Source organism: Metopolophium dirhodum, chromosome 5, assembly GCF_019925205.1.
Source record: "Metopolophium dirhodum isolate CAU chromosome 5, ASM1992520v1, whole genome shotgun sequence".
Classification (NCBI taxonomy): domain Eukaryota; kingdom Metazoa; phylum Arthropoda; class Insecta; order Hemiptera; family Aphididae; genus Metopolophium; species Metopolophium dirhodum.
In genome coordinates, this window is record NC_083564.1 from 4,685,153 (window position 1) to 4,710,706 (window position 25,554).

Here is a 25,554-nt window from a genome sequence, read left to right on the forward strand (position 1 = left end):
GATATCTTTGATCACGGCGCTCATCAAGCGAGGTTGATAACCGAGGTTATCATTGTCTGTGATGCGTGATAATAATAATAAATATGATACGCGCACCACGGGCCGAGATATACGCACACAGCTGCAGCAGCAGGCTGCTCGTCACGGCATTCATTTCCTGGAGTGTAAAAGTACTCTTCGGCCGCGGTGGTGGTTTTTATTGTTCTTCCATGAGAGAATATTATGGTCATCAGTAGGTTGGTCACGGTCCCACAGTGTTCGACAACCCTGGCCTACGTTGTGTATCGTGATCCGAAGACGAGAGGGTTTGTGTTGGTAACACCGGACCAAACGAGCTGTTATTTAAATGAGTTTTCATGATGACCGTCCGATGTACTAGTCCGATCTCCGTCATTTCTGTTTCGTGCCTGCTCGAGTCACTCCCGCTCCCGACCGACCGTACGTTTGTCAGTCCGTGCGTGCGTGCGTGAGTGCGTGAGTGTGTGTGTGTGTACGTGCGAGGCTTGCGTCGATCCGTTACCCGTGTGCGATCCGATAGAGAAGCCATTTTGTTCCGTGTACAAAAACACCTCTCGTCGTTTCGGGTTTTTTTCACCAACCCATCGCGCTTACAGCCCGTTTCGCCGTCAGGACGAATCGGTTTCTCTGTGTTCGCAGACGTCGTCGGTGTCGCGCGTACGTCGAACAACGCCATGGCTTGCGCCACGCTGAAACGGTCGTTGGATTTCGAACCCCCTATGTGCAGACCGACCAAGAGACAAAGATGCACGCCTATGAGCATATCGCCTTCGAGCTCTCCCCCAAACAGCTCCAGATCCGAATACGTCTCGCCCCATTTCGGTGGCGATGTCGTACCAAAAATCACTGCAGGTAAGGACGACGAATTTTTGTTTGTCTCGTAAACGCCGTTTAAGTCTGTGATTATTATTACTATTACTACTACTGTTGTCGCGGCGGTGTCGATGGCGACGTCGTTTGCTATAAATAAAAGCGATTGATATTGGTTGGCAGTTGTCGTCCGACCGTCTCGTGTCGCTCGATTTCGTATTTTAATTTTAATCGTTGTGAATACATGGTACCTAAGTATAGTAAAACCAATTAGACTTGCCAATTATTGATGAATTGGCAGGTATCGTTTTTCAATGCTATTTGCAGGTTTAAATTATTAGATGATAAATAATTGTTTTGTGGCATGGGTTCCTAGGTAGTCGTTACATCGGGAATATGTATATTAATATTATAATATATCATGGTACTTAATGAAGTACATAATACTATAGGTAATCTGCATAATTTGTTGTTGTGTAATGAGCCGCTTATTACGATAAATTAACTAAATTGTTTATTTCATCGTTATTTTAATTGCCACTCGATCGCACATTATGACACAGTAATGTATTTAGTTACCTACCCATACGACTATTTAAATTTTTATTAAATCAATCAATTATTTTGTTTTTTATACTAGGGGTATTTTGTTGCATATTAAATAGACTACCTAGGTAGGTACTTAAAATTACTTGGCTACTATACAATGCACTTTTTTTTTTTATTGAACAAAATTTAGTTTATTTACAATCTGTATTTACCAATTATACCTACAATGGGTAAATTTGATGAGAGTTTATTGACGGCACCCTGATCAATGTGGATATTAAATTGTATTTCTTAAAGTTAACAATGTAAATAAAATAGAAACACTAAGTACCCTAGGTACAAGGTACCTACTTACCTATCACCATATTTACTAGGTATAGAAAATTAATAAAATTGATTTGGCAATTTTCTTTAAACATTATTTTTTTAGTAGTGTTTCTAGTATAATTTTCTGTCTGAACATGTTTCTCCTAAAGTTTTATATCACAAATATGAACAAATTAAAAATTTGGTGTTTTATGGCAAAATAGATTAAGTCATGATTTTATATTAATAGCTGGGTGCTTTGGGTTTGTTTTTAACTGTTAATATTTCATGTAAATTTCATATCTTGCCAACTTAATAATGGAGTTTTAAAAAAACTTCATTACTTATATTTATAAGATATGGAAATTTAATCAATTTGGTATTGTACCTATCTATACTATACCTATTATAAATAAAATATAGGCACTCAGCAGTAAGCACTATATAATACAGTGTAATAAACAAAAGCACATAAATAAAACAATATTAATAACCAGGGCTCGTAAGTTCATGCATCTGCATGTTTTTTTTGCTACACAGGAAAACATGCTAACTGAGATACTAATCCGTTTCATAACAATAATAATAGTAAAATGAAGTTTGATAGTGCATGTTTTTGCATGTTTTGGGTATAAATGCATATTTTTGGCATAAAGTAGATTTTTTACAGTCCTTAGTGCTTATTATTTCATATAAATATTTTTTAGACAAATATTTGAAAAGTTTCTTGTTTCTTATTTGCTTTCCCGTTTACAAAATTATAGTGTTTTAATTTATTTTTATTCAGTGTGTGACTGACTATTTAGTGTCCTAGTACATACCTATATATTTATTTTATGCGTTTTACGTAGTACCGCGGAAACAATGTAATCGCTACCACTATCATCCTCCACCGTACAAAGTCCGTCGTCAAAATAAACCTGTACATTGGTACAGTACCTATAGTTTTCTTGCACTCGCCGATGAGTTAACTCATATAAGTCTTATGCGTTCGTCCGTTCAATTTCCTGTTTTCGTGTGAGGTATAGGTACCGTACACATTATTCATATTTTATTTAAACAATGCCAAAAGAAAAACACACCGTGGCGGGCCATTTGCAAAATGTTGTGGTGGAATTTGAAATTTTTAAAATTTGCTCATGATATTTTTACATAATGCAAATTTTCGAACTTTTTAGTGCATATTTTGACAATTTTTAGTGCTTAAATGCAAGCTTATTTATGAATTTTTTAGTGCATGAAGTTACAAGCCCTGTTAATAATTAACTATCTAGCAGTTATTAATAAAACAAATATATTGTAGTTATTTCGAAGTTCGTACAGCAACCATTCAAGATGCTTTTACAAGTAAAATTAGATTGTAAAATTGTGTGTGAAAAGTTGTTGTTTAAACATAACTTTGAACTATTTAAGACATAAATAACAAATAAAATTATTTTAAAGTTTGTAGGCACGAATTTAATGCTTGAGTTTTGCTGAGTTATTGAAATTTAATATTTAACCAAGAATGCATAGTCGATATCTACAAAAGTTGGTATAAGGTAATGCAATGAAAATAAAATTGTTTAAATAATACTATTCTATCTTTTATTCTAATATTGGAGGAATAACAGGTTTTATCAGTAGAGTCATCGTAAAATTATTGATTGTAAATTTTAATTCTTGGCTTATCTTAAGAATAGCAGTTATAAATTATAATGGTGATTGAGTATACTCGTACTAAGAAATAATATTATGATAAGATAACTACCTTTAAAACAGAAAGATTAAGTCAATAATATTTTTGTCAATTGGTGTGTTTATAATATGTTATAAAAATGATTTAAGACTTATATTTTTATTGGTAAATACAATACTGCAAACTACCTACCTATCTGTATGAAAGCTAGTATCCGTATATTTCAAACTTTTGTAATTCTATCATATAAACATGTAGCTATGTACTGTAAGCTCCCTTCACACAGTCAAGTATTTGACTGTGTGAATGGAACTATAAAGTATAAACTATACCTAATTGTTTAAAATAAAAATTGACATGACATTTACTAAAAAATGTTCCTCTATGTTATTCTACATTCCATTTAATGTGATTACTTGATAACAATCAATACCTAATGGTGGACAATATTATTTTTTTATATTGAACACTGATCATAGGTATGTCAAACATTTAAAAACGCTATTCTCTATAATTTACAAAATATGATTTTACACAAACGCGTTTAGTTAATACTCAATTGTTTTTGAGAGTGAAAACAAATATTGTTCTGACATAAGTTGGTAAAATAATCTCATTAATTAATTAACATAATAATGAACGATGATAACAATACATATTGTTTACAGTATTAGGAAAATAGATCGTTTATATAATATAGGTATTTCATCTATATATTATGATTTTAAATCATTATTACTCTGTTTGATTACTATGCTTCAAAGGGATTTCAACAGAGTTGAATTTTAATTTCATAGGCGCAAATAGAGGGGCTTTAGGTGCTAAGCCCCTCCAAAAATGTCCATACCCTTCCTCCCAAACATTTCCTACGTGTTGTTTTAAGCTTAATATTCAATATTATAAAAGTAGGGCTGTAGGGCCAAGGCTTTAACCCCCACCCCATCCCAAACGCTATTTGTGCCTATAAGTTTAATTTACAGAGTGCCTACATTATTAAGTTTAGAATGCCTAATCTAAATTAAATGTACACATCTATTTTTCTTCACATAATTGGAACAAATTATCATTAATAATTACAAATTTTTAAACCTAAATTATACAGTAATTATTATTAATTCATATTATTATTATTTTTAGAAATGTTGTCTGCTAGTTTGACTGAAGAAGTTCAAAGGATGCGTCGTAAGCGTCAGCTTAACATGGAATTATCGGAGAACCGTAATTTGGATGACAGTTCTTCGGATAGTTCATCTGAGAATACATTTCCATCATCAGCCAAAGACAAACCGCTCTTCACTTTTCGCCAAGTATTATATTTAATAATTATTAAATTAATAGAAAAAAAAACCGTATTTACTTTGTGTACCTAAAATTTACAATAGTTGAAACTTAATGGAACTCCCACAAATGTACACTTTTGTTTTCAAATTTCCTTATGTGGTTGAAAAATTAGTTTTTTCATAATTTATTTCAATGGTTTACTTAAATTTAATTTTATGTGTTAGTTGGTAATGAATACACAACACTGGAAGTGAAGGGACTAAGGATAAGTAGGATTAAAACAGAGACAATAGTGTATGATTGAATAATTGTATGGTACATACTACAAAATAATTATGGTTTACATCAGAAATAGGATTATAAATGTCGAGTTATAGATATTTTGTGACAGGATGTCTTTGAGATTAAAAAGTAGATTTTATAAAGCAGTTGTGAAGTCAATTATCTTAACATATGGATCGAATGTTGGGCACAGCCAGAACAGAGGGCGAGATAGCAGAGATGATGATGTTTAGATGGATGTGTGAAGTGACTAGAGAGGTTATAATAAGAAAGGAATTTGATAAGAGTAGTGTAGGAAAGGAACCAATATTGTAGATAAACTGAGAGATGATAGGTAACTCGGAGGCATCTAAAATGTCTAAAAATGAATGTAAAACAAAAGATATGAAGAGATAGAGAAATGAACAAGCAAAATAAAGGATCACACTAAAATAGCTGGTATGATTATAAAAGAGTTGTGGGACGATGGTAGCTGACCTCATATTGCTTTAACATTGGGCAAAACAAAATAAGATGAAAAGTTAATCAAGAATTTTAACACAATTTAATAAGTTAAGAATTTCTATATTTGTAAGTAATACAAACAACATTACAATAATATAGCATTCTCTAAAGTTTCAAATAATACTAATAATATACCTGCTACTTATCCTGCCAAGTTTTAAGTATGTATACCTATTTCATTAGGTTAATAATATTTTATTTATGATTTATAAATTAAATACTGGTTTTGATTTTATAAAAATGTAAATACTTACTGGCCACATACTAAAACATATTTTTCAGGTAGGAATGATCTGTGAACGTATGTTAAATGAGCGTGAAAGTCAATTACGTGAAGAATATGATAAGATTTTAAACATGAAATTATCTGAACAGTATGAAGCTTTTGTTAAGTTCTCCAATGATCAATTGCACAGACGTTTTGAAGCAGCCGAAGATCCAAGCTGTAAGTTATATATTATTGATATTATTTGTTTATGTGTTTTTCTTTTTTCTTAGTTTATATATTATTAAAATACTCTTTAAGGCTTAAGCTTAAAAAAAATTATAACTATTACATACTTCCCAACTAGTATATTCAGTAGTATTTTCATCATTATTGTTGTCAATAATTATCCGTTAGCTTAATATTATAATAAGTGTCTTGTGAGATCTTAAATATGTTTTTTTTATTTATAAAACAATTTAAAATAGCCATTTTTGTGAACATTTTGACCTTCAACATTTTATTTTTATTAATCATGATTTTTAATAAAAAAATTTATTAAGTAAAATGGAAAAAGACCAGTTTTTATTTGGGCGGGGGGGGGGGGGCGGCCTCTACGGCAAATGGGTATATTCTCACCGGACCTGAATACTGTATATAGATGATTTTTTATGAGGACTATTAATTGGGTGAAATCAGGCAACTAGCTAGTGAAATAAATGTGACCCCCCCCCTGCATAGATGGTAATGGGAAAATATTAAAGCTCTCAAATTTGAATGTAATTTTTTGATGATTTAAAGTTCCACGCACTGCGAAGCGGTGGCGGTAAAATGGGTGGACACAATAGGTGTACTGTACCTTCACAGCCAAATAATTTTACTGCCACCGCTGCTATGTGTGGCAATCTTTAGCCGGCATCAAAAATTAAACTTTTTTATTATGAACTTCTGATTACTTATTTCAGTTCTAGTCTCAATTTTCATATTTATAGGGTATAAAATTGTTAACAAACTTCTACCAGATTGCAGATATTCATAAGCGTTTTATAATTGATAACTAATAACTTAACTGTACTAAATTTCAAATGTCATGGTTATTAGTATATTTTTTAAATTATATATATTTCTATGGTGATATTTGTTTGTTAAGATTTATATTGTGTAGAATAATTGATTTATTGTTTATAATTTCAGATTTGTCTTAACTCTACAACAACTCCAAGCGATGGTTTTGAATTTACAACAAAATTTTAGACGCACTTAATAGACAAAATAATTATTCAGCCTTAAGTCAACAATCGACTGACTAACAATGTTTTTTATGTATTATACATTTTTGTAAACTCGATATTATTAAATTAATTTAAAATATATGAATTTCATGATAATAGTAAAAGAGTAATAATTAATTTAAGTAATCATTAAGCTAAGATTGTTTTGTTTGTTTTATTCATTTTTATATTGCGTAACTAAAAATGTTGGATATTGGCTCAAAATCATATTAAAACTTAAAACTGGCTTAAGATATCTCCTTGCTCTATTTAAATTATAATAATGAAAATATATATATATACAATTTTGTGACATATTTTCAGTTTAAAAATTGTAAATGATTTATTTATGTAAACAAATATTTTTTTTTTTCAAACTCCGTAAAATGTCTGTTAGTGGCTTAACACTACTTATTATTAGAGCTTGCCATTCTGATTGTACGACTGAATTTGATGACATTTTATATATATATTTCAAAGGTCCCCCAAATTTTATAAGAATAAAAATTTTGGTTACGCCACTTCCAAAGTACTAATGTTTAAGTTATTTTAAAGCGAGTTGTTTGAGCAAGATTAAAGAAACAGTTCACTTTACACTGTAGCTTGTTCATTCAAATGGATCTCGCACTTAATTCTTAAAATATGATAATAATTATTAAACATATATATATATATATATATATATATATATATTATAAGCAAAGGTATATATATATAGATTTTTTTTGTAAATGATAAGTAAAAATTATTTTTTCTATTAGGGCAACATGTAAATTATTTTGTTGGGAGAAAATACTTGTATAATTTAGTTGATAATACAAATTAATAATAAAAAAAATTTAATAAAATATCAGAAGTTAGTTGTATTGTATTTGCATTTTTTTTAGACTTGTGATAAATGAATTATGAACTAAATGTTTGTGCTTCTTAGACACATATAGTCGTCCACAATGTTAACCCAAAATTAAGTTTATACTTAATTCACAGTGTACTGTGCTCTATATAAATATTTTTATTTTAATAATTAAAAATAGAAATGCTGTTTTACCGTCTAATAATTATTTGAAAATTGTTATATTTTTATGAAAATACAAGCATTTAATCTAAATATTTATTAGTTACCATTTTGATGGAGTTAAAAATTTATTGTGACTTGACAGGTATTCTGTAAATAATGTAAATTTATAATCATCAGTTAGATAAGCTGATATGTTATCAACATACATATTATAGTAATATGGTTACTCTATGAATATTTCATTTTTTTTTAACACTAGAATTTTGTATAGAAAAATGGCTAGAAAACTAAAATATACATTTTTTTTTGAAGGGTTAATTAACAGAAAAAAAGAAAAAACCTATTTATAAATTCACAACTCATTTTAATTTTGAATATTTTTATGGTCAACTTGTTATTTTAAATAATAATTAACTCAATATAAGCATGTTGTGTTATACTGGTATAGTGGTATTACTATGAATTATGGTTCAGAGATCAAGATTTATAATATTGTATTTAAATAAATAAAAGTAATTTCAAAACATTCGACCTTGGTCTAAAAAAATTCTACGTGGCTGGTGTATTGTCGTGGATAACGGAAAATTTTTTTGAAATAAATTATACTAGATCCCGGTCTTACAGGTAGGCAATTTTTTTTTTAACATAAATCTAAGATTTCGTTATTATTTATTTCCGTTTTAAATGTGTTAACGATGAAGATCATAATATTCAGGTTCTCGTCTTCAATCTTCATTGTATTAACCATGGACTAAGATAAACTATATTCATGATATATTAAAGAATGAACTAAAGTTTATTATATCATCACGATATTAGGCACAACTCCAATTTCACTTTTAAATTTAAATTCTTTTATTATCAATAATCATAATTTTATCATTTTAAACTCTTATCGCATTAGGTACTGAGATAGTGAGATAACGAAAATGGTAAACATTGATAGCTTCCCACGATTTAAGATATACCACGGACCACAGATTTATAGATTATAAACAGATTAGTGCCTACATATTTAGTATAAATATTTCTATGATATTAATGGACCGAGAGTCCGTGTTGAAAACGAACCATATAATTTTTTATCAAATGTCAATTATCAACTTACTCTTGTAGTGGAGCGGTTGGAAGTTGGAGTGTTGTAGTGACCGTTCGCAGATTTGCTCTTTCCCATACTTCGGTATGTGTTTGGTCTACGAAGGTTTTTAAACATCGTAGTGTCAGACTCCAAAACTTTTGAATCAACCAAACAGAGTGTGTCAAACAGTGCGCTGACTCAATTTATTTTGGTCGAAAGGTAAATCAAATATTATATTTTTTTATCAACTAAAAAACGTGTAGGTAGTAGGAATCCACATTGAATATTATTCTGTGGTACCTATATAATATTATCTTGACGTTTATCAGTTGATCGATATGATCTGTGTTTCAGTATTATCATGGCTTTGCGATTCATAAAACGTACTTACAATCGAATGTTTCTCGCCAAAGATCCGATGCCACCTTACGCGAGCCATGTGGTACAAATCGGTGATCCCGTACTGCGAAATAAAGCATTCCCGGTCCCTTTGGAGAAAATTGGGACCAAAGAAGTACAAAATGTAAGAACATTTGGTGAGCGGTAAGCGTTTTAAAAAAAGTTTTGTTGTAAACACATTAGATGAATGTGTACCGAACTATATGTATTGTGCTGAAAGTGATTATTATTTTATTGTTTAGCTTATTTACATTATGAAATCGCTGATGAAAAAATCAAATCTAATTGGCTTGGCTGCACCTCAAGTTGGTATACCGTTTCAAATATTTGTAATTCATTTTCCGCGTCCATCCCATTATTTTAGCAAAGAAGAGATAACACTTAAAGGAATGGAACATGTTGAAAATCAGGTTTGTTGAAGACCATATTTGTAGAATAATGTCTGAGCTCACAAATTTGATTAATGTTAACTTAGTAATATTGTAGGTTTGGATAAATCCTGAACTTAAGGTTTTGAATCACGAAAAAGTTACGTTCAATGAATCCTGTGCGAGCTTTAAGGGTTATTCAGCAGATGTACCTAGATACAAGCGCGTACTTCTAACAGGTAAAATCATATCATGGTTATTCTAGATGTCAATGTAATTTAATTTTAATAATTCAACTTAGGAATTGATGAAAACGGGGAGAAAAAAACTTTAGATGCAAAAGAATGGACTGCTCGAATAGTTCAGCATGAAATGGATCATTTAAATGGAGTGATGTACAGTGATCGCATGGTGCTTAATAGCCTATGTTGTACAGGATGGCACACTATTAATCAATTTCAAGGATTTGTAGAACTTCGGTATGAAAATTAAGAAAATGATGAATTCTTAAACATTTAATTATCCATTGTCCTTTTTTTTTGTGACAATGAAAGAAAATTGTTTATTACCTAGTAAATATTTTTTGTTTAATAAAAATTCTTTTCAATAATTGATTATTCAATGTTTACTATCTTGTCATTTTGGCATGTTTTTTTATATATTCAAGATAAGCCTGTTTAAAATGGTAACTTTTAATTAGTTTAATTAATATAGGACCTTTCAGTTATTTTAGGATCATTCAGTTGTTTATAAATGGCAAATACTAAAAATATTTAACATTATTTAACTTTACTTTAATTTTCTTGGTTAGTACTTGAATGCAAGACATACTGATCCAATTTCTGTGGTAAATGCTGTCATTGTCGCAGCAATAAGCCCATAGTTAACTGATTATTTAGTTAAAACAAAATTGATAATTATGTAGGTTTACGATAAATCTATTAGCATATAAAATCTATATGTTACTGAAGAAAATTTGATAATTATTGTTCTATGATTATATTATATTGTATTATAATACTTAAACATCAGGTTGTATTGTTGGATTTTAATCATTTTTTTAATTAGAACCTAAAAATTGCTTTTAAAAACATTTTATATTTATTGAATTTTGTACAAAGTTATTACAAAATAATTGTATTTGTATAATACAGTAATAATTACATATTATTACATATATAAAAAAAATAGAATCATAGTAGTTATGTTTCAATATCAACTTTTAGAGGTAAAGGTGATTAAAGTTAATCTGAAAAAACTAGGAATAAGTAAAACGGATGAAATTGTTTAATTCAAATTTACATATATTAAATATTAATTAATTTAAAAATATAATAAGAAGGGTGGTTAGTTGACTAATACATATAATTTTCAATAATTAATTTTATCATTTAAAAGTCTTTTCTTCCAACCATGGCCGTAGTATTGGCAATGTCGATGGATAATGGGTCCCAAGTTTTCCATCGAATGATCCATTTTCTGTTCTAAACGGATAAGTACCCATCATAATAGGAAGTTGTAGTTTTACATCCTTTTCCATATTATTCGGCGATATAATGAACTATAAAATTGAACAAAAATCTATGAGAGTTAATTTGTTGAAAAATATACATAAGTGAAATTTTTTGAAATATTTTTTTTTATCCAATGTCTATTAAAATATAGAATGTTTCAATCACCGTTTATATTAGTATATGGCAACCTAATAAAGTACTAAATAACAATCGTAGTTTTTGATTTTTTTCAATAATAATTATATAGGTAGAAACTTTCACTATAACTAATAATAATAATTTTAAAAAAATGTAACCTTGATTTTGTATTTCCACAATACGATTCTACTTACATAAATATCATATTGAATATTTATTAGATGACACCCACGGAGGTTAGTAGGCGGCAGTGGTGGCACGTACAGCTGTTCATTGTGCCATTGGTCCATTTCGTTAGGTCTGATTTTGTCTCTTTTCAGCGAAGCCAATTCTCTGGTCTCTGATTGTATTATTTTACTCTTGGCAAAATATTGAATGGTCTAAAGTGTATTAAACACCAACGATTTAACTTAGGAATTAACAAGTAAGTTTAGTAATAAATATGTTTAACCATAGCCCATTGATGGAGTAATGAAGAAGCTTGGTAAAATATTTCCTAACTTAACCTCATTCGTAAGTATAATATATTATGTTAATAAATGTTGATTTATGTTTCTAGCCCTCCCCCAGATTTTTAACCATATTTACGCCTACGCGTTTAACAAAATGTATATAATATAAATTTAAAAAAACATTGTTTATTTTACAATAACATTGGTTTTACAGAATTTTTAGATTCTGAGCGCGTCGATTAGTTGTTGGTTTTACAATGGTTTTGAATATAGATAATTTTTAAAATGCAAAAATGATTCAATCTGCAGCCTGAGTGGCGGCTAATGGCCATGTAGTGTGATTTTTTTTTAAGGGGGAGGCCTAAAGATCACAATTTTTTTGTTGCTATTTGATGTTAAGTGCCTGTAATATCGAAATATATTCAAATGCTTCAAAATCAGTACCTACCATATCTAACCCACGTAGCCACATTAGCTATTCATCTTATTAATTACTCAATTGTGACAATTGTAAAAATACACGTAGGTACGCATAAAAAATTATCAACTTTAGATCATCTATCGGACTGAGCTTTATTTTCTATTAAACTTACAACTCACAAGTGTTTTAATTTAAAAATTAATTACAGATTATACGAAATAGTGCACGAGTCAAAAAATAAAAATATGAACAACTACAAATTATAATACAAAATTTAATCTTCGATTCTGCGAATCGAACCTAACCTGCGATTCGTTTTTGCGAATCGATCGATTACTTTATCCGTATATCTATAGAAATGTCCCGATGGATATGCATAAAGAGCGAGACCAAAATGAGTCGTGAAAATGGTAAGTGTCTAGTATCCATATTAAAATAATGTAGGACCCCCTAAATTGTTTTTCCTTTACGGCCTTGTGTGTAGGTACTCGACTAGATTTTAAGCTGGTCGTAATGTTGATGAACATCTTTCATTGGTTCGGACAATCGGACTGGTTCCCGATCCATTGCTATACAAGCATCGAAACAATAAATTAATCTGAACGCAAGACCGCAGCAGTCGTCAAAACGTATTAACAGTAAGAAATCAAACAAATTATAATCATAAATAAAGAACCCGAGAGTCCCTAACGGAAAACCATGACGCATACTTACTGCGTACTGGCGTACTTAACGAAAATATAAAATAACGATAGAATTTACAGTTAAACGAGATCGAGAATATACTATATAATACGATATAAAATTATACACTGTATAATAATAAAAGCGTATATTATATTAAATCAAATTGTTTAGTAATCGCCTATTCGTCTGTTCTATTTTTTTGTTTTGGAATTTTGTTAGGGGCATATCTACCTCCTCACCCCCCCACCTAAAGCCGCCACTGTCTGCAACGATGTCCGAGGGTGGTTTCTGCAGGTAGCGAATAGGATCTAGTTTCTACATTTGGGAGGCCGACAAGAAGCAAAAAATTTACAGCACTTTTCAGAAAAATGGATAACGGGAATATATTCTTAATATTATATTCTTTCGTGAAATTGTTTTCGTATAATAATTTGATTGTTGCGTAGATCCCCGCGTAATGCATAAACTTTGCCTTGGTTAATTTTTTTTATTCTTATTTTATTTTAATATAATAACATTATTATTGATACTGAAATCTATACCACGGTCCTTACAAAACATAAACTTTTGGTTACATCTTATATTCATATTATATAACCTCCATTCATGACGCTTAAAATAAATAATACCAAGTCTATTCTTTCACGAAATACGTATTGTTTTCGTAGAATAGTCTGGCATTGTTGCATAGATGCCAGCCTGAATTACGTTTGCCGTCATGGCGCGATCAATTAACACAGAGCTGTGACAAAAAATAGTATGTGTGGCTCGTGCGGGAAGCCCGCGACTGAAATAGCTCACTTCCCGTCCTATTATGCTATTTAAATTTTCGAAAAATTTTAATTTGTTTTTTATTGTACCCAATTCAAAAACGAAAACTGTAGACTTTGAATTTTTTCCTACATTTAGTAATATATTTATTAATATAAGTTATTTTTTGTATTTGTTGAGTTTAAAAAGTAAGTAGTTATTAGATATTAAAGCCTATAGCTTATAGCTATATATACCTATAATAAATCTATAGGTATACCTATCTACCCAGTATTTTAATACCGACTGTTAGACGCCTCCTGCGAAATAACACTCCAATACCTACGCCATGTAGTGTTATTATACTTGTTACTTATTTTAGCCATATTCATTCAATCGATCATAATATATACCCAAAAGCGATCTTTAATTATACTGTCTATATTTGTATAAGTATTTATTTAAATAATTGTCTTTAGTGTCGTTTGCTAGTGCACACATCCACGATCCACTACCATAGGCGTGCGCACGGGGCGAGCCGGTCAAGCCCAGGCTCAACCTGAAACTTTTTAAGGGCATGGTAAAATGTGCGTTTATATTTTCTTATAATAATATGTTCGTAGAGATCATGGAAATTTTGTTTGTCGTGAAAGTATAATAAAATCAAAAATATTTGTGTGTATCTACCGTTATCTACATTTTATTAATCTGACAAAAACATTATACAAACATTATACCTTTATGCAAATACAATAACTATTATAGTAGGTACTAGGTACTATAGACATTAATAGGTTAATACATCAAGTTGATGTGTTCAAAAAAAAAATATGGACGCTGTCAAAATATTAGGGCTATAGTGCCTAAGCTCGACCAGAAATTTAAGTCTGCGCACGCCTATGTCCACTACATGGCAGTGTGTTCTATGAAATGAGAATGCAGTATTATGTATGTAGTATGTGCTTCTATATACTCACCTCCGTCAGCGTAGCTCTGGTCGATTTAATGGTAACTTTGCTGTTGTTGGTGACTGTAGCAGTGATCTCAATGGTCTCACCTGGCACATAGGCACCCTTGTCCAGGCACACCTGACACTCGACCAGACCGGATCCCAAGCACATGGCCTTTGACAGTTTGTGATCGATGTCGCACCGGAACGGTTCCTGCGAAACAACACGTGCATCGTTGCTAAAGCCGATACTAGCAAATCGCATCATCGTTGCAATAACAAAATATGCCCGACGTTTGATAGACAGATAGTCCGGTGGTGGATCCATCAAGGGGCGGAGACACGAAGACTATCACCCACTCACCCCACCACAACCTTCCCACTTACAGGGACGTCGGACTCATTTGGAATCGTCGGTTGAGGGGATGGAACGTATTTTTCCATTTTGAAAATATATAGGTACGATGAAATAATTTTCGAAATTACAGTTTCTGTACAAATAGTACAGTTTGTGACAGTGTAATATTATGACATATTGATACAACTATACTATAATATTATTAGGTACATATTATATGTATAGGTAATACAACATTTTACTCGAGTTGTACTCGACTTTATCCATCTCAGATTTAGGTACGTGAAATGCATTTTAATTTACGAAACAAGACCTAGCTTTATTTTCACATTAAAAAAAAAAGGACCAAATGGTAGCCGATTGCCCCGTCGCCCGCCCCACCCCACCAATGAAACCTTTGATGCGTAATCCCCGAATCCACCACCGTCAATGTTGGCATATAACTATGTAAGTAGGTACATCGTGTATACTACATCATTAAGGCATAATATTATTATTGATTATTATTATTGCGTGTAACATGTTTTACTACAGATAAAATGGACGGCTCCATGTTGAGATCGATCGGGTTCATGACGATGAAAACTTGTTGGTTCTTATGCGTGAGCGAGTTGGGCTCCCGGAGCGCAGCCTTGCAGTAGTACTGGACCCAACCTGACTTTCCCAGGAACGTGGACGGCAGTCCTGGTGGCAGGCCGAGTTTAAACGGAAAACTGTGAATGCCTGGCGACAGCATCACTGGCGGTTGTCCTGCACACACCACGGAGGACATTTTAAATATATTATGGTAAATAATGTAACCTTGAACGTTGGTGTGGTCGAGTGGCCACTCGACTCGTGTATAGGACCGTAGGCGGACTTGAGAATTTATTTATTGTCTTCTTAGTTATCTTGTTATTTTATAGACTAGTATATTGTCTCCTTCTCGTATACGGGATTCTTTTATCGCTCTTCTACCCAAAAACTATTGACATTTATGAAAATATTAAGCACTAGCTAAAATACTAGCTTTTAGTCGTTACATTTATAATTCCTTATTCCCGCATACCGCATTTTATACATTCATTGGTGCGCTCGCCAATGATACAATAATAATGGCTTCTTAAAAGACCCAGAATTTGTCTCCAAATGCATTTAAAGATACCCTAATTGATATGATTCATTGTTGGTCCAATCGTTAGAAGATACAAATTAACAAAACCAAGTCTTCATTTATAATTTTCTCCTAACCAAACAATAGGTAACAGAATTCATACAGTGTCCGAAGTAAAATATCTAGACTTAACATTAGACAAGAACATTGCCTAGGTTCCTCTCCTTAAATATAAACGAAAATTAGCTAATTCTTAACTCCAACTGCTTCGTCCTCGTATCCGATCTAAATTATCAACCATCTGCAATCTCATAATCTACAAAGCCATAATAAGACTCTTCTAAGAATATTGAATACAAGTTGGGGTTCAGCAAACCGTCAACTCTCAGATCGCTCCTCGTAGTATTTCAATCCATTTATCCTCGCACTATTGGGTACCCATCTACGATTTCTGCTATTATTGTAATTATGGCTTAAAAAAATGACTATTGTACATTCGATTTTAATTTAAATTTAAAAAAACTCATTTCCACGTACTTTGATACATAAAAATCGATATTTTGACTTATGAGTTATAAATATTTATTTCAGATGAGTGGAGTGAATAGTAGTGCAGGTATACCCTGTATAATGTTGGTCCACTACTCGCAGCTCATCTAAACTTTAAAGTTTAAATACTTATAACTATAATATTAACTATATAGACGGTTTATTATATAGGTGTATGTGCAGTGTATGGTATGTGGTGTATATATTCTATAAATCTCAACTTTGACTTTGTTTCTGCTTTTCTTATCCCAGAATCTGAAAGCTTGTTGTTGGACGACTAAAAATAAATTCACACATTTCGGTGGACGCTGGCTTAAATATAATAAGTCCACCCTTATTAAGACCGCCTACGGTTGTTATACCGCTATTATAGTATAATCAATCTATAGATTGTAAAGATGCAGCGTTCGTATTCGACGAAATATCTCTAAACCAATGTACATTGTCTTAGAGTATTTCCACAACATCTCGAGGTATTTGTTTTGGTATAATTAATAATTATATACATACCCGGTTCTCCGAGTAGTCTCATCCGAAAATCTATGTAGTTTTCCTTGTCGTAGATCCGCTCGCGCCGTTTGCTTTTCAATCGCACTACCCCTTCGCCGATCACGTGGAAATGTAAGCCTGTTTCATAAATAAATCAAAAAATATTATAGGATGTGTCAACCGATTAATCCGACGACGGATTATAATAGGTATGACGTTTATGATTATTGCGGTATACATTATTAATGTTTACGATTTATGATCGCTGCAGTGATTGACCGACCGCACGCGCTGTACCATAGCAAATTTATAGTTTTCAATTATGAATACCTATTGCAAAGTTGTGCAATTTGTTATTTTGACATAATACATCTATATATATATTATTATATAATGTTAATTGTGCATTTCATTTCATCGAATCTAGTCATGGCTAAACCACTGAGGTGATGTTCCGTGAATCATTAAACCGCAGTGGCCTGCTTAGCAGTTATAATCTTTGGTAATTTTTTTTTGTTATTATTATAATAAAATATTTTTTCTCGTCCCGTCGATACTCTAAGTACGTATATAATATACATAGTAGGTTACAGTGCTCGACTTGTGGGTGGACGCAGGGGGACGGAATACCACAACTAATTTTTCAGAAATGTTAACGTACCCCTACTATTATTTTTAAGAGGAACGCACATCATTCTGCATTTTTATCAAAATGCGCGAGATAGGTAGTATTATCATAATATTTGTCTTATGGATTATTTCATAACCGCGGTTCTATTAACTAGGTAACATTAACTAAATACTAATTATTATACTAAACTATTAATTTATTTACTTTTACTATCCTTTTGAGTTTGTTATTATTTATAATTAAAATAGGCACCTAAATAATTACATATGTCTTATATTATTATCTAACTTTTATTTATTTATTATTTATAAATAATTTTTTATATGATTTAAAGGGTATATTAGGGGGTGTTATAATGTTTGACAAGTGACGAGGACGCTCTTAATTAAAAGTAAACAGAGTCTCCGTATTTTAATTTTTCCAAGTCGAGCACTGAGTAGGTATTGGGTAACAATTACTTATTACTAATTAGGGTTAGACTGTTTGTGATTTTGCATGGTTTTTAGGTAATTGTCGTTATCCTTGTAGATAGCTGCAATATGCCTATGTTTACATACCATGAATATATAGACTACATATACTATATTAATAATTATACTCTTACTGTGTCAATTTTGTAATAAGAAGAATCTATTTGTTCACATATTGTTTAAGAAAAACATGTTCAAAATTCCTAATTAGTAGAAAAAAATGGTACCGTCATTTAGAATAAATGTAAGTTGTTTGGCTCACACGTGCCGGAGAGTTAAAAAATTTGAATTTTTCTCATAATGTGGAATTCGGTAATCCATTTCCTTTCACACAAACACAATTTCAATCTAAGAATCAAAGTCAATCTGCTGTAATTAGTGGTACCTCTAAGTGAAAACACACTACAGTACCTATATGATAATATATGTCTAAACTCAAAATATCAAAATTTTATTAAGGTGTTAAGAGGACGCCAAACGTGCATTAATTGTTGTCTCCGCCTCGTATAACATGGCAAATTTTACGTTCACAATTATACATTTTACTCTATAATTTCTAAAATTAGATTGAATTTGCATCTTATAAAATGTAAAGGTATAAGATTATCTAGGGAATCTCTGAGGCTTTTACTAGTATTTTTATAAAGGGGCTAGTTATGACCATTTTTAAACTGTAAATTGTTTGTAAAATTTTTAATGATCATAACTTATTTAAAAATAATAAAATCAATAAAACCCTCCGAGATGCCCTGGATAATATTGTTACCTTAAAATGTTGTAAGAGGTAAATGCACTAATTTTAGAAAATGCAGAGTAAAATGTATTATTGTGAACGTAAAATTATTGACATGTACGTTTGTAAAACGGAGGCAACAAATGCCCGTGTGAGGGTATTCTCTTAAGTATAATTTTTAGTTTTTTAATTTCATTTATTATCATCTTTTACAATCTTTGATCTAAAGTTTGTGTTGGGTTATATTATATTTAATTATATTATATATCTATTATGTATATAAATAATACAATATAGGTAGGTACCTACTAATACACACAGCAATACCTTACACGTCATAAAATTTCGATTTCATTTCCGATGTAATAATATTAATTACATATGATATATAAATAACATTTGATAAAGTTCTGAAGATTTAAATTGTAATTCTGTTTTAAACTAAAATACCTATATCATCATTCCATATTTAATTTTATAATTTTTACAGCGCTTGAAAATTCAAGTATTTAAGTGCAATGAACATTATGACCTTAAAAAATATATTAAATTGGTCAGCACAGTTACTGAAAAACAAAAATTTGTCTAATCAAAAATATTTAGTTATATAGTACCTACCGGTACAATATAGGAGAAGTAATGCTAACGCGATTCCCCTCAATGTTGTGGTTCAAATATAGGGAGGGGGAGTATGCATACAATATTATAAAAATTATGCAAATAAGTACCGCGAAAATATAACCCCTTGAAAAAAAACAAAGGAAAAACTAACTTCGTATGAAATATCTTAAAATTGCATATTATTTTTGATAATTAATAAAAAAAAAATTGTTTCGTGGACTCTGGTATTTTACCAGTGGCGTACAAATAGACAATACTTTTGAAAATAATATACAATATAAATAATATATTATATAGGTATACAGATATTTAAAAACTAAATTTTTATGCAAGTATCATTATATTAATTATGATTCATGACTAAAAATATTATACTTTAATATTTTGTCTGTTTTTAAATTATATATGCTGACATTGGAATCATGAGAAGTATATTATTTAAGACGTAAGTATATTATGTGTAACACATAATCTTTATTATAGGGTTATTTTTTACGTGGTTGTTTTTTCATGGTGTTATTTTTCCCGGGATCATTTATTAGGGGAATCATTACTTCTGTCACGTTATTCGGACGTTGTTGCAGTTTATAATAATATGGTCAGTGGTCACTATTCATTACTCACTATAATAAAAATTATTATGCAGTCACGTATTGCACAACCACTTGAGAATTTAACGGATCCTCATTGATTGGTCCGTTAAATTTTTAACGATCCTCAAATAGCATTGAACGGTCGTGCAGTCATGCGACTTGGTGATATATACTTATTACAACAACTAAGATATTATTACGTCTTGCCATTATTATAACTGTACCTATATAGTGTACGATGATTATGTACTGCACTACTGCCGTTCTTCGGATGATAAGTCAAAGTATATATAGGTGCTTCATAATCTAATTAGTAATTAATGACTACGTTGCCTCGAAACGAATGAAAATAAATTGACATTTCAAAATAAAGTTGTTTTGCGGCTTGTACCTATAACTACGTTTTTGTAGGTAGAGCCGTAGAAGTACAAAAATGTTTTACTATATGTATATAAATAATAAAATAAGTGAAACTCCGGACACCGCTGCGTACAAAATAATGTTGCATCACGTTTTCAGCGACATGGATGGTATAATATAGAATATAGATGTTTTATTTTACCTTGTTTTGCTTGAAACCTACATATTATTTCGTTTAATCGTTGGTTGAGTATTTCAGGTATTTAGGACAATATTGATGGATAATCTCCGAGAAAAATAAAAGACCTATCTAATAACTAATAGTTAAGTGGGTATGGGTGGATATGTACATTATACAATCAATTCAAATATGTCTAGATATCTTGATCGAGGACACCAGCTGGAAACCACACTCTGTGATCCGTAAGATTTTATGTTAAAATAATTTCAAAGGTTGGACATTTGCATTACACTATTCCAGCCACCGGATTAGGACATCCGCAGCAGAGTTGGCTTTATGGTGCAGTCGGACTCTGCAATCAAGTTGCACATCATATTATAATTTATCTAATTTAATTTTTCCTATATCTGAATCCAGTCGATGGCTGTATAATATTAAAATATTTTAATCTAAAAATATAATTATATACATCAACCTATCAAAGTGTGTAGGACGTAAATATATTTAGCTAAAGCTGGTATAGGATTAAGTTTATAGAAATGAATATTAATTATATTTATCTTTTGATCGGCAAACATATTATTTTTATTAAATTTATCATGCATTATGGCCTAAATACAATATTAATAAAAAGTGTAGGTATTATTAATTAATAATTATCTAAAATTTAAATTTAAATTGCTTTCATCTCAATATTAGCCATTAGGTAGTGAATTACTCCATGGTACAAACGTACAATCATTTTTTTATTAGTCGTCCCAGTGGCGCTGAAAACATACTTCAAGTAGTTCAATTGCCTTAATAATGGGTGGGCGGAGGGTATATTTCGGGTAAAATAATAGAGCATACTTCTTTGTATTTCTGCTATAGTTATATTAAACACAGATTGTCATTAAATTATTTATGCATAATTAGTTGAGCCAGTTTCACAGTCGTTTGAAGGGGTTCAATCAAATTATTTTAACTGCCAGTTTTAATTTCATTCGGCGCTATTGAGTCCAGCGTATTGTCCTCAACGATCTCTGTGCTTTTTAATGCCCATTAATGAATCTAAGTATCAATTCAAAACTATGTATAATACCTACGTTATCGACCTGATACTTTCTTTTGTACTATTTACTTATGTTTACAGCTAAAAATCTTATTTTACATTGGTTTTGCCGTTGAAATTGTACAAAGACAGACATTTTCAATAATACAATACATTCTTATAAACTTATAGAAGTCAGAAATATTGACTTCGTTAATTTTCACGTTATACGTTGGAAGGCTTGCTGTCTTTATAGGTTATGAAGGTCAAAAAAAAGGCAACCGACAATTCAATTATTAACCACACCTCAACACTTATTGTGACACTGCAGTCTCCAGGTACATATTTTACGGAATACATAATATTATTATGAGGAATTAACTACGATAGATTATTTATAATTTATGAGTAGGTATCACCTACCTAGCTATAGTACCTATTTAATAAATACATAATAATATAATATAATATGCTATAATCACTGTTCAATTGTATATTTTTTGTTTCTACTTTCTCACGCAAAGATTAAAAAACTATATAGACTTATTGTACCTGTTAAGTGATTACTAATTACTATATATAATTAGGGTTAATTATTAATTGAATTATATACATTTTTAATATTTACTTGCATGCGGATAGGGTAATACATATAGATACACACCTAATCGGATAATGTGTACAACCCATGCAGGACTTAATACTTAAATTTACGCTATGGAAAGCGGTAGATAACCTGGGACAAATACATAGCTAACCAACCTTTTGAATCTTGTTGATTTTTTGGTTTTTTTTTTACTAAATTATTAGTTTAAAAAACGATTTTAGCGAAGTAACTTGAGGAGCAGCAATGTTGCGCGGACGAGCATCATATTGATTATAACTCACAGGTATATTATCATTTATCATTGATCTATATAATATTATGCATGCGGTAAAATGCAAGAGAAAATAAATACAAAGTTAAATTATTGCGTTTATGTAATACACTTATATACACATACACTATAATACGTATATTAGGTAGTATAGGTACTCGCGTACTCCTAACGATCATTGACGACTAGATACATACTACAGCCATATAGATACCACCATACCGATACATATTATACTGACATGCGACGCATGGTATAAAACTAGGTTTGGGACTTGAGCGATTGCGTTTAAGGCTATATTTGCATGTAGTAAAAAATAGTGTACGTAATGTACGTTTTGAAAAGTACCTAACTGTCCTAACTTCGGAGATTTCATGTACTAAATTGAACTTTGCATATTCTAAGAAATGCGAGGATCTCGTTCTAATGTATGCACAATATTACGACGTTTTTTCACATTTACTCGCGTGATATCTCGCATAGTCATAGTTTTAAAAATAAAACAAGTTTAATATTAAATGACAGATTAAAATGATTACTCTACAGCGAGAAGTGTATGATTTCGAGCATTTTCCACGGAAAGCGCAGAATTTCTTTAGGTACCTGCGGGCCACGGGTATTGGCGAGTCTTATCAAAACGAAAGTTTTACGCCGACAAAACGTTCGGTTTCCACACAAAATACAAGACTATAATGCGGTGTATAATACGCGACACTGCTATAATAGTGAAAACAAAGACGCGCGCAATAATGCGTTTAAATTATATCATATTATACTGATAGATATACCTTATACTGTGCATGTATATTGTATATATATAGGTACGAGTCGACGAGGCGTGTGCCGGGCTGCAGGTTTTTTTTACGCCTACTCCGCCAACCGGTAGGATAATAATATTATACACTTTCACTCACGGTTACAACACATATTATATTATTATAAATTATAATATTATAGAGATTTTTTTTTGAAGTACACACATATTATATTATATTTTAATAAATTGCGATCGGCCGAGCGACGGAAAATGCATTCCGTCTGACGAGAGAAAATTATGTTTGAGCATACATAGGTTAGGTACAAGTAATTCATACTTGTCAAACATACTTTTTTTATTCATTTTCAGTGGCGTATATATAATTTTTGCAGGGAGGGGAGGGGTCAGAAAAAAATTCAAGCCTTTAACCTAGGTATCTGCACATCAAAAGAATAAATATCAAAATATAGGTAATATATATAATACAATTAGATACAATAATGTATATAAGTATTTAAATTTAAGTACAAACTCAGTATTATTAGGTATAATATACTATTCATAATATATTAGGTATATTATTACATATAAAATATTGTAAAGATCCTCATATTCAAGTGTAGTGACAACATTTTTTATGTTATGTTAGAATACCTTTCAAAAAATTGAAATGACGACCCTGAAATAAACAGTTATAGTACACAAATTATTTAATTTTTTTCTATGTTTCCTTGTACCTAACGCGCTAACACTAAGAACACTATTTTATAAAACTTAAAAAAAAGGCCTATGAGGGGGATCTGACCCCCACATCCCCTCTTGTATACGCCCCTGTGTATTTTGATCAGGTAGGTGGTTAAATAGGAACCTACGTTGAAATTGAACCTTCGTGGAGTGCTCCACGGTATACTGCAATATGACTAATGACTATATGTCTAGATGTTATAGGTACGTTTTTGTATTGAATATAAAACATGTTGTAAATTCATCGGAGCTGACGCCTGACAGAGACAATACAGATAGTATAATATTGTCGACGTAGAACTTATATACCGTAAAAGTTTATACTTGGCCTTTTTTCACTACTTTATACTTACCTATTTTTAATACAAAATTACGAATCAATAGTACCTATCTAAAAACTTGACAAGTGTGATTATACAGACATATACCCGTGTGCATGCCAACGGCCGACCGGCACCATGATATAGGTAAGTATAATATTTTTATAGGACGTACCTAACTATTGCCATTACCTGAATTATAGCGTCTAGTGCCGTACACGGTCTACCTGCAGCTAAGGTATAATATAGTGTGTACCTATTGTATATTTTATGTTATAAAAAATAATCCGACTGCGACGACGATGTCCGTTCGTCGTATTGTTATATTGTGAACATATTATTATATTTACCCAAGGCCTGCGTGTCGTCCTTGAGCTCCACCAACACTCTGCCGCTGAGAAACTGACCCGGGAAATACAACAGGTTGGTGTTGTCGAAGAGCACGACGAATTTCTCGAGTTTTCTGGACATGATGACTGTCAGACAGGTATATTATAATATATACCTCTACCTAGGTATGTCCCGCGATGGCAAAATAAAAATTCTCGAAGGCGGCCAACCGCACTGTGATGTAATTATTTTTGTGTATCGCGATAGGAACATGAATTATTATAAATTGTATATTATTATTGTTATGTCGCCTAAACAGAGCACAAAAATAACGGCCGCGGTGTTAAGATATTATAATAAAGACGAATTATAATGATACTATGACGATGGCGCGAACGAAGAGCAACCGCCGACGCGCGCACGTCGTCCGCCGAGCACCGTAACGCGTTCACTATTTTTATTATTATTATTCTTACTGGACGGAGGCGCGTATCGTTCACTATATTATAGTAATACGCGTTGCGCGGTACCAAAGTATATTATTGTCTGCACGCCGACTGCAACGACGCGCCGCGGCCTAGGACCGGTCCGTCCCCGCGACACCTGACCGTCGTCGATTATACGGAGTGATTCACCAAACATGACGTAATGTGCTCACGCGTCCTTTTGTAACTTTGTAGTTCAATTTATTTAACTTCTGATTTTCAAAATAATTTTTTAAGTACCTACACTTGAAGAC

The 25,554-nt window shown here is 31.3% G+C and overlaps 3 protein-coding genes and 1 long non-coding RNA gene across 5 annotated transcripts; 3 read left to right on the forward strand and 1 right to left on the reverse strand.

Moving 5' to 3' along the window:
* Positions 1 to 378: 378 nt before the first annotated feature.
* Positions 379 to 7,773, forward strand: LOC132944278 (akirin). The gene is made up of 4 exons (XM_061013539.1): positions 379 to 870; positions 4,499 to 4,668; positions 5,711 to 5,873; positions 6,828 to 7,773. The coding sequence occupies exons 1-4, from the start codon at positions 693 to 695 to the stop codon at positions 6,836 to 6,838; spliced, it is 522 nt and encodes a 173-aa protein (XP_060869522.1). The 5' UTR covers positions 379 to 692; the 3' UTR covers positions 6,839 to 7,773.
* Positions 7,774 to 8,851: 1,078 nt separating this feature from the next.
* LOC132944277 (peptide deformylase, mitochondrial-like) lies at positions 8,852 to 10,798 on the forward strand. Its single transcript, XM_061013538.1, has 5 exons — positions 8,852 to 9,219; positions 9,355 to 9,523; positions 9,642 to 9,809; positions 9,886 to 10,006; positions 10,069 to 10,798. The coding sequence occupies exons 2-5, from the start codon at positions 9,362 to 9,364 to the stop codon at positions 10,257 to 10,259; spliced, it is 642 nt and encodes a 213-aa protein (XP_060869521.1). The 5' UTR covers positions 8,852 to 9,219; positions 9,355 to 9,361; the 3' UTR covers positions 10,260 to 10,798.
* A 47-nt stretch (positions 10,799 to 10,845) lies between these two features.
* Positions 10,846 to 25,343, reverse strand: LOC132944276 (arrestin domain-containing protein 17). Of its 2 annotated transcripts, none has more exons than XM_061013536.1 (6): positions 24,836 to 25,343; positions 17,189 to 17,305; positions 15,569 to 15,786; positions 14,707 to 14,892; positions 11,614 to 11,799; positions 10,846 to 11,328 (listed from the first exon to the last, which is right to left on the reverse strand). In XM_061013536.1, exons 1-6 carry the CDS (start codon positions 24,954 to 24,956, stop codon positions 11,155 to 11,157), a joined length of 1,002 nt encoding a protein of 333 aa, XP_060869519.1. In that variant the 5' UTR covers positions 24,957 to 25,343; the 3' UTR covers positions 10,846 to 11,154. The 2 variants fall into 2 exon arrangements, with proteins under 2 accessions (XP_060869519.1, XP_060869518.1); XM_061013535.1 differs by having other exon boundaries at positions 15,566 to 15,786.
* Positions 11,694 to 12,906, forward strand: LOC132944279 (uncharacterized). Its single transcript, XR_009664438.1, has 3 exons — positions 11,694 to 11,932; positions 12,501 to 12,702; positions 12,777 to 12,906. It is a non-coding gene; the product is annotated as an uncharacterized LOC132944279 (long non-coding RNA).
* Positions 25,344 to 25,554: the final 211 nt, after the last annotated feature.

What these genes read in the sequence shown, in the direction of transcription:
- LOC132944276 (XM_061013535.1), bottom strand. Translation starts at nt 24,956, where the DNA reads ATGTCCAGAAAACTCGAGAAATTCGTCGTGCTCTTCGACAACACCAAC. An exon ending in GAGACTACTCGGAGAACCGG is followed by an intron (nt 15,787 to 17,188) that starts GTATGTATATAA and finishes TGGTGTGTGCAG; the next exon opens with GACAACCGCCAGTGATGCTG. An exon ending in CCAGAGCTACGCTGACGGAG is followed by an intron (nt 11,800 to 14,706) that starts GTGAGTATATAG and finishes AATACACTTTAG; the next exon opens with ACCATTCAATATTTTGCCAA.
- LOC132944277 (XM_061013538.1), top strand. Translation starts at nt 9,362, where the DNA reads ATGGCTTTGCGATTCATAAAACGTACTTACAATCGAATGTTTCTCGCC. An exon ending in TGGAACATGTTGAAAATCAG is followed by an intron (nt 9,810 to 9,885) that starts GTTTGTTGAAGA and finishes GTAATATTGTAG; the next exon opens with GTTTGGATAAATCCTGAACT. An exon ending in CAAGCGCGTACTTCTAACAG is followed by an intron (nt 10,007 to 10,068) that starts GTAAAATCATAT and finishes AATTCAACTTAG; the next exon opens with GAATTGATGAAAACGGGGAG.
- LOC132944278 (XM_061013539.1), top strand. Translation starts at nt 693, where the DNA reads ATGGCTTGCGCCACGCTGAAACGGTCGTTGGATTTCGAACCCCCTATG. An exon ending in CGTACCAAAAATCACTGCAG is followed by an intron (nt 871 to 4,498) that starts GTAAGGACGACG and finishes TATTATTTTTAG; the next exon opens with AAATGTTGTCTGCTAGTTTG. An exon ending in CGCTCTTCACTTTTCGCCAA is followed by an intron (nt 4,669 to 5,710) that starts GTATTATATTTA and finishes CATATTTTTCAG; the next exon opens with GTAGGAATGATCTGTGAACG.